Raw genomic sequence first — 9,762 nt, 5'->3', positions numbered from 1 at the left:
TTCAGCTTTACCCTGTTGGAGCTCAGGGGTGGTTACTGAAGGCTGAGATGCACCAGCAGACTCCTGTTGATGCTCTGCTGCAAACTGCCCTTCGGTGGGTTGTTGGCGAGTTGGCTCTGTGCTCTTTTTCAGTTCAATCTCCTGCTTCTCCTGTTGGGATTCTTCAGCTTGTCCTAGTTGGAGCATGGGGATTTTTGCTGAGAGCATAGATGCAGCGGAAGACTCCTCTGGATACTCTACAGAAAACCGCCTTTGTGCCCGTGAAGAACGGAAACCCTTGCGAGCAATCAGTTTGTACAGGTTCTTCCTCCACTCAGGAATGGGCCTAGTGTCGCTGATAGGGCCGAGGGATAGAGAAGGAGAAAGCCTGTTATCAGCACTGCCTGAAAGACGTTCAGGTTGGACTTTCAGCTGCTTTCGGAAAGTGGTGGACAATGAAACTCGAGGTTTGCCTCTGATATTCTGTTTATTTAATCCTGCAGAGAAATGAGCAAGTGGAAAATGAGGTGCCTTTGGAAGACTTATCTGTCCCTTTCCAGTGCTAGACTTTCTCTTTTTAAAACTAGTCCTTCTTCCTCTAACAAGGCTTCCCCTTACAGAACTAAATTTTCTCCTTCCATAACTTAAGCTTCTTCTTCCAGAACTTAACTTAGCTCTTTTCATTTGAGGAGAGAATGTTTCTTTTTGCTTTTTAAAGAGTGACATAACCTCTCTACCAAGAGACATCTTGGATCTGTACTCCTCATAATTATCAGTGGACAGGAGAAGATCTTGATCTTGAGGCGATTGGAAGGTAACCTTCCGTTTGAATTTGTTATCCTCTGGAGTTGGAGGAGAAACCTTCGGTGAAGGAGTTTCAGTGGTGCTGATCTGTGTTTGATCATCTAAAGCTACATAAAAAACAAAGGAGATGGATTGTTACTTCATACTGTACAGGGCTCATAAATATCACACATTTATAGATATATAAATACTAATGGCACACATTTGCAGAAATATAAATTAAAATTAATTGTCCCTGCCAAATAAATTCACAAATTTCAAACAAATCACAGTTTGCAAATGCACTCAGGGACAGACACTATAGCTTTTGAAGACATGTCCTGTGATTTGATTAAACTAAAACTCAAGTGTTTATTGTTATGGTCAAAGTTACGTTTGAAGAAAATGTGAGGAAACTGCAGTGCCTGAGAAGACCACCCCAACTGTGAGTTATGGAAGAGCTGTGCACCAGTTCCTGTATGGAGGAGCTCCTGTATATGGAACACTTCCTAAAATAGATGACGTTATGATAAAATGATGTGGAAATATCGAATCAACATCTAAAGACAGGAATTTAAAGCTTAGGCACATATGGGCCTTCCAAATGGACAATAACCATTAACATACCACCTAACTTGTTACAAAGTTATTTAGGGGAAATAGTTGATGTTTTGGAGAAGCCACCAGGCATTGGTAATTAGCTTCAGGTATAAATGTATTGGTGTCTGGTGTTAATTGGCAGCATGTTGACACACCATGACATGCTTTGTGTCATTTTGTGGGAACAATAACCTAATTTTAAATGTGAACAGAACAAAGGAGATGATTGTTGATCTCAGGAGGAACAGGATTAAATCAAACCCTATTTCCATCATGGGAGAAGAAGTGGAGGTGGTTAAGGAATATAAACACCTCAATGTTCACGTTGATAACAGACGGGACTGGAGACGCAACAGTGAAGCGTCTATAAGAAGGGACAGAGCAGACTGTACTTCTTGACAAAGCTAAGATCCCTCAAGGTTTGCAGCAAGTTGATGCAGATCTTCTATAAATCTGTTGTTGAGAGGGTCATCTCTTCTGCCGTCATCTGTGGGGGCAGCAGTATCAGAACCAAGGACCTAAAAAGGCTCAACAACCTGATGAAGAAGACTGGTTCTGCTCTGGTTCTGTGGAACCTCTGGAGATGATGATGCAAGGAATAATTCTTCAGAGGATCAAGAAAATCATAGATAACCCTGACCATCTTTTGCATGAGACTGCCTCATGACTGTCTCATGAAGAGGACAGTCATGAGGCAGTCCTTCCCAGGCATCTTGGGAAGGACTCATCTGCCTTCCCAAGATTCTTGTCTTGGGAAGACAGAGCATCTTCAGCCAGAGGTTTCTTCAGATTCAGTGCAGTACAGACCACTTCAGAAAATATTTTTTGTCAGCAGCCATCATCATCTTCAATGGATCTTTGAAGAATCTAAATTACTGAGTCACAACATTTAATTTGCCTTTGGGATTAATAAAGTATTTTTGAATTTGAATGCATTTTCAGTATTCCTTACTTCCCAATATATCATCAGAAGGGAACATTATGCAGCTCATAGTAAGTTATAGTTGTTGTTTTGAATGCTGTGCTTTTGATGCCAACTTTATGCTATGGGTTCTCGTATGTCACCTTGCTGTGAGATGTCAGCATCTGCATAGTCAACTGAAGACTGCTGGCCCTCTGCAAAAATACAAAGAAAAGTGTAAGTGTTTGAATTGTATGGAATCATACATCTTCATACATATGAGCATTAATTCCTTGCACCTTCAGGTACTGTGTCGAATTGTTGGCTTGCTGAATCGAACATGGAGTCAGATTGAAGTGGATGTTGGGCGTCTTCACCAACCCCTAGCTGGACACCTTCACCAACCCCTAGCTGGACACCTTCACCAACCCCTAGCTGGACACCTTCACCAACCCCTAGCTGGACACCTTCACCAAGCCTTGTTCTGTCCTGCAGATCTTCCTGTGACGTAGGAGGTCTGACCTCTTCAATTCCTGCTTTGAAACGTCTGTCACACACAAACACTTACACTGTATTGTTGTTAACATTTGTGCATATTTGTGGTCATATTTAAAGTCATATTTGTGTTTGGCTGCTTACCTGTCACTTCTTCTTCGACCTAACCTCTGAGACACAAGACTTCTTCCAGAAGTTGTCAGACTCCTTTTCGGCTGCATATCAGGCAACTGCCGGAAAGCCAAACTTCCTAGCCCATTCACGCTCTCCTTTCTCTTCTGGCTTATTTTTGGTTTAGCTGAACCCTTTCTTCCAATGACTTTTTTTCCTCCCATTCTGCTTGATTTACGTCTGCTTGTCTTCCTGGCTCTTACTGACTTCTTCCTTTCCATCTCAGCAGGAATATCGATATCATCAATATTGAAATAAGAGTAGAAGACCTTGTCAGCAGTTATCTCCTCTTCCTCGCTCAGTTCACCTTTATCAATATCATACAGATGGCCAAAAAAGAATTCCTCCCAGAAGTCTTCCCCGCTGACACGTTTTCGTTTCTTCCTCCAGCTTCTGATAATGGAGTTGGGGATGTAGCCGTCTGGAGCCGTGGGCCATCTACAGAACTCCGGGTCCACTTCAGCAGTGTCCTTCATGACGCGATATTCAGCTGTCTTGCAAAGTTCAAACTTTTTCATGTTGCTGAATCCTCTGAACACATCACCAGGGTACGATTAAAGTTATGGTTGAGTGCAAGGCAGATATCTGAAAAAATATGTAACAATGTAAAAGTAGTATCAATTTAGAAAAAAAACAAACATGCTATTTACTATATGTTGACCATTCTTACTAATAAGAAGAATGTTGCTGTAATCTTGGGATTACAGCAACAAATTTTTTTTTTTCTTGGGCTCCCTCCACAGATTCTCTATGAGGTCTCAAAATTATTTTCCTTTTGGGCCATATCAAGGTCACAAATATTCTTAAGGGTTTTTTATGGCAGAATGTATACATAAAACCACCCATTAATAAACTCTGACAATATTAAAAAGTTAGTATTATGTATTTTCTAGGCACATAGAGCGATTTTATAACACAATAAAGTAACTATTACCTTCAGTTGTTATAAAAATGCAATATAATTCAAATATGACTTAAATTAATTTTTACTTTGTATTTTAATTCCTTGAAATTGGGTTTCTGTCTCTTTAAAAACGCCTGCCTTTTCTGAAACTCCGCCTGCATGAAGTCATCACAACTTAATAAAGGTAAAAGGTTCCTCTATTAACCCTTTTACAATGTTTTTACCAGGGTGTCACTGAGAAGTAGCTCGTATGGTGAACTCAGCAGCAATTAGAAGGTGTTTGTTAATTGCTGCTAGCTAGTCTAAAGGAACGGAGTGGGGGAGTTGCAGGCGATGGTTGCTATGTGAGGTATCCACACAGGTGTTTTGCACAGCTGAATGGTTGCCATGGGAGATTAAGGGATTTTTCAAACGTGCATACAAGAATCAAGGCAACATTCTAGGTGTGTTTTGGATGAAGGGATAACATAACAGGATGTAAAGCTCAAAAAAGTTGATTTTATATAATACTGACACTGTAATAAATAGTTGTTTCTGCTTTTGATGAGTACATCTTTTCACATTGATGTAATTTAGCAGCATATAGATAAAAACTGATTTGATTTAAATAACAAAACAATATTTAAGACAGCAGCTTTTATATTGGAAGTTCTAGAGCAGGGGTGTCCACAGTGGGTCCTGGAGGCCCAGCATCCTGCATGTTTTAGTTCTCTCCCTGGTTTAACACACCTGGATCAAATGATGGCACATTAGAGGCCTAACAGGAACACTGACAAGCTGAAAAGGTTGTTACTACCACCAGGGAGAGAACTAAAATGTGTAGGATGCCGGCCCTCAAGGACCCACTTTGGACACCCCTGCTCTAGAGGGCCACATAAATACTAATGGTGGGCCAGATTAGGCCCCCTGGCCTTGAGTTTGACACATGAATTCTTTCATATTCAAGTCTGGACTCTGGCTGGCCCACTTCAAACACTGATATCACTTCCAGAAAGAAAACGATTTAGAAAATTCTTAATATTAATCCATCTAAACTAAATTTGCTGGGAGTTTCAATAATTTTAGGCTAAACTTTGCCTTATTGTTGATTTTCCATAGACATGAGTGCCAGAAATTGGAAATAGCATAGGTGCAGTATTTTGTATCATAATAAAAAATAAAACTTGTTTATGTTGGCAACACCTCACAGGATGTTGTGCTGTCATCTGGAAGAAACGGAGTGGGAAGATGGAGCATCAGAGGGAGCCCCTTTTATGCCTTTTTAACAAGTCAATAATCCATCCATCTGCCTTCGTCTTCGAAGACCCAGGACACGCTGGAGGGATTACGTCTCTCGGCTGGCCTGGGAACGCCTTGAGATTCCCCCGGAGGAGCTGGAAGAAGTAGCTGGGAGAGGGAAGTCTGGGCCTCCCTTCTGAAGCTGCTGCCCCCGCGACCCGACCCCAAATGAAGCAGAAGAGGATGGATGGATGGATGGATGGATGGATGGATGGATGGATGGATGGATGGATGGATGGACGGATGGATGGATGGACGGATGGATGGATGGATGGATGAAATCCAAGCCAATAAAATGAAATGATTTTATATAATACTGACACTATAATAATAATATAGTGTATTATTAATAACACTATATATATATATAATATATATAATGATAAGACCTTTTGAATAATGGATGGATGGATGGATGGATGGATGGATGGATGGATGGATGGATGGATGGATGAATGGATGGATTGTTATAATGAGAAACTGTCACGTCTTAAAGAGATACTGCTCCTGTATTCATTTTCTATTTGTGGCAGTTAAAAGCTTCCATACAAGTCGGTTTTTCTGTGACACAGAAATATTCTGGTTTCAAATTTTCTCACTCAAAGCTTCACTTAAAAGTTTCATCAGTTACTCTAAGAGCATATGTCAGCACATAGTTAGCCTAGCATGGCATGAATAATAGTAACAGCTGAGAGGAAGTGTAGCTTTCCATAATTTCCCCAAAGACATTTTTAATTGAACATATATTACCTAATAGTTAAACTATCTGTGGAGAAATTCAGTTTATCTGTTCAATTAACGTTCTATTGACATAATTTATGATAAAGCTATCTGTTAGTGGTTATTTATTTTTTAACCAAAGTAGCTATATTTTTTAAAACTGTAACTAAAAATATCTTGGTAATCTTTTTGCGTTTTGTTTACTTGTTACAATGAGATTCTTTGTTTTTCTTTTAACTAACTCTAGACATTTAATTTGACCTTTTGAATAATTAGGGTTTCTGTTTTGACCTACCTCCTCCCTCTCAGCCTGGCAGAAGTCCTCCTGTTCGTTGCCGTCCACATTCATTTTAAATAAAAACATCCGTTCAGTGACAGTTGAAGGAATTTCATTTTATTGGCTTGGATTTCTACTTACTTTTGAAACTGTAGCCAATCTGATGTGGAAAATAAAAGCTACCCCTTCAGTAAAGTGCATTGCCATTTTTCCGTGAGATTTTTAACATTTTGTCACATTAACCACAAATGTGTTTAATGGCTATAAACACCACTTATTTTGAAATCAGGAAGCAAGTCTGTGTTTTTCAGTATCCAAATAATGATGTTCTGTTTTATTTAAAAGTTGGATGTGAATATATTTATAATTATAACATAAGCAAGAGTAGAAACATCCAGACTAGACAGAAAGACAAAGCTGTCCGACTGTTAAATTACTGTTAGATGAAAATCACAAGTGAACAATGGATAGCCTTTTCTTTTAAGTTATTGCAGAGGAAAGAATGTTGTTTTCTTAGCATCTGAATAAAAAGCACAATTTAAAAATCAAATGAAGATCGTCACAAAAAAAAATAATTTGCTGGCCCTACTTCCTTCCCCCAGTCATCTCTGCATATGAAAATATGGAAGCTTTTTTTTAAAAAGTAGCCATTTCTCTTTGATAGCTGCATGTTTGCAAAAGTGGACAAAAAAAGTCATAAACTGCACACATTCACACGCTTCATTTTAAAATACATACTAACATATATTTTGGCTTGAAATGGTGGAACTGTAATTTATATGCAGTTTATATGCAGTCTGAACATTTGATATGTTCAGACAATAAATAAGAAATACAGGCTCTCTTTTTCTTTTTCTTCTCCTGGGATAAATGAATGTTCCTCTTTCCATCCAACAAACATGTCTCCATTATTTAGTCAGGGAAAACGGCTAAAATAAGAAAAAACCTTAAAAAACCTAACTAGCTCATAGTCTTACGCCTCTCTGACAATCGGTTCACATTTTAACAAAATCACAGTTATATGGCATCTCAGGTAGTAAACTATAACTCATTAATTTTCATTGACCATATAATTGGGAAATTTGACATTTCTAAAATAAATCAGCTTAATGGAAACATGCCTATTTTAAAAAAATTCTTGAAAAAAATGTTTTGCGCTAGGATGAGGTGGATTTTTTGGCCATATCCAAATCGGTTTACTGCAATGGAAACACTTTTTTTTGCATCGAATGAGTCACACAAACCACAACAGTGATGTTGCCACTGGCGCAAATTCCAAAGAAGACGACAGGAAGTAGCAGGAGGATCATGATGCTGTATGTTTTTTAAAGACATTGCATGGACAGACTACGTGTGATTTTAATTGCATTTCTTATTTGATGGAAACATAGTAACTGTGAAGTTGTGGTTTTATCAACATCAGCTTTGAAAAAAGTAAAGAATCTATTTTTGTGGAGATAAAAACACCAGCAGTAACGAGCGTCTGCAGTTTTGATCAGGTTCCACATAAAGAACAGCGAAGTGGTCCATGGATACAGTTTGAGAAAGACCATAATTGTCATCACCCTGGTGTCATTCGTAGTCCTTCATCGATTTGTTGATGGTTCTAAAAGGAAAAATATTTCATTTTGGTTCTATTAATGGCCAGGGTACAGATCCTGCTCTCTCACATTTCATCTACATCTCTGACCAGTTGCTATGTTTTAACCTCCCTGATGCATCACATTTAAATGACACAGATACTGTAGCATACACTTTATGATCTCCAGCTCAGTCAGGCTATTCTAACATTCTTTTGACATATTTGAGCAAGTGCTACTTAAATGTCACAACAATGACCAAACAATAACATTACAAAATCTCATGGTACATTATGCTGATTCTCTGTCTGCACCTATGAAGATTCTCCAACTTTGACAGAACGTGGTTAACATGATGGGGAACCAGGCTTAAGTTTTGGACATTTAACTGTCATCCCAAGATGTTCCAGGAGTCATTAATATAGATTCATACTCATGTATATGTTCATATAATTCATACACGAGATGTTGGTAGTTAATTTGTTTATGTCAAAGACATATTTCTAAAGCTTTTCTTGTTTTATGTGGCAAGACTGAATATCTGTGAAGTTCCTGAATTTCAGATTGTGACTGAAGATCAAAAGTAAGACCTCTGACCCCTTCATGGTATTTTCTTATGAAAACCATGTTTTTGGCAGTGTGAAGTTTTTTACTAGCTGGATACTACCAAGATTTAGAAAGAACTGACTTAGAGTTTATTTTAAATCTCTAAAATTAAATATTCCTCTTTTGACTGGAGTGGATAAAAAAAAAACCCTGAAAAAGTGAAAAGTGGCGTTTTAGCTCCATGTGTTGTAAAAGGTTAAAGAACAGTAATAACAATTTAGGAATAAAATAAATTATAAACTTACACAGACTACAAGACTGGATTAATTTAGGAAAATCAGTTTAGTATGCTAATTACATTTGGAATTTATTGAAATATGCTATTTAAACTAATAGAAAGTGCTTTTATTTTAACAGGAAACAGACCTGAGATGTTTTCACTTAATTTGTCTCTGCAGTTTATTTTCCGATGTTGCTTCGCTGATCGGCTTCATGGGGSTCAACTGTGACTCTTTGCTTTTACTTTTGAAACGGTCAGAAAAAGACCAGCATCTCCGTGATCATGTTGAACCTCCTTCCAGTCGATGGCTCCTCTGATTGATGTCCTCCTACATTCTGTCACAATCAGCCTCCCGTCATGATCTGAGGATAACCCAGAAACGGCTCCAGACTCAGAGTCTACTCAAACCAAACTCTAGCATCGCAACAAAAAATACATTCAAGTTTCAGCCTGAACATTTTGTAAAAAAAGAACATTTAAAATGATAATCTGTTGTAAACTAATAGCACAACGTGCTATTAGTAAACGTCCTTGTTGTGTCTCTGGCTTTTGCAGCCGAGAAATGAAGAACATACGGAGATGAGGCAGGAACTCTCAGAGGCAATTAACGCAAAGCTGCAAATACCTGCTAAATGCAACACCTGAGACATTCCTTCTGAAGTTCTTTCATGCAGCTAAAAATGTTTTTTTTCTTTGTACACATTATTTTTTATCTAAAAAAGAGGCTTCAAAATAAATAGAGATTAAATTGGAAGACCTTTCTCAGTATATGATTACAGTTACTCCAACCCTTTGGACAGCGATCGCTGCTGGGCCAGAATCAAGATGCTACTGGATGATTGTCACTAAGTGCAACATGTGCTGTCGAAGCTCTGTGTGTGTGTTATATACTAAATACACTGAACGGGTCGGAGAAGGCCGTGCTGCCTCCTTTTTGGCATACATAAAAAAACACATTAAAAAAATCAGATGTTTGCAGAATTCAAAAACAAAGTAACAAAAACAAGCATAAAAATCAACATGGGTGATACATTTTTTAGAACTGTTGTGACACGTCCACTTTGTTGTTTGATTTAGTTTCATTAAGACAGGAAAGTTAATTATGCAACAGAAGAAACTTTCTCAATTTGCAGAGATCTGACCTGACACCACGAGCAACCAGACCCACCGCGATGAGCCTCAGCTGCCGAGACTGGAAATAAAATAAGAAAACTGTGCATTTTGACACACACACACACACACACACAC

At 38.3% G+C, this 9,762-nt stretch overlaps 1 protein-coding gene across 1 annotated transcript in view; it reads right to left on the bottom strand.

Annotated features, from left to right (window-relative positions):
* Positions 1 to 9,756, bottom strand: part of LOC103474357 (uncharacterized) — an 11,434-nt gene extending 1,678 nt beyond the window's left edge. The window contains exons 1-5 of the mRNA XM_008425241.2: positions 6,127 to 9,756; positions 2,903 to 3,514; positions 2,563 to 2,810; positions 2,428 to 2,478; positions 7 to 890 (exon numbers count right to left, since the gene is read on the bottom strand). Of these exons, the coding sequence (XP_008423463.1) occupies positions 7 to 890; positions 2,428 to 2,478; positions 2,563 to 2,810; positions 2,903 to 3,447 (1,728 nt within the window). The 5' untranslated portion in view covers positions 3,448 to 3,514; positions 6,127 to 9,756. The remainder of the gene's footprint in view (positions 1 to 6; positions 891 to 2,427; positions 2,479 to 2,562; positions 2,811 to 2,902; positions 3,515 to 6,126) is intronic.
* Between the last annotated feature and the right edge of the window lie 6 nt (positions 9,757 to 9,762).

This window comes from Poecilia reticulata, linkage group LG13 (assembly GCF_000633615.1).
Source record: "Poecilia reticulata strain Guanapo linkage group LG13, Guppy_female_1.0+MT, whole genome shotgun sequence".
Lineage (NCBI taxonomy): Eukaryota > Metazoa > Chordata > Actinopteri > Cyprinodontiformes > Poeciliidae > Poecilia > Poecilia reticulata.
The sequence above is the reverse complement of the archived record's forward strand: the minus strand, read 5'-3'. Positions and strand labels throughout refer to the sequence as shown.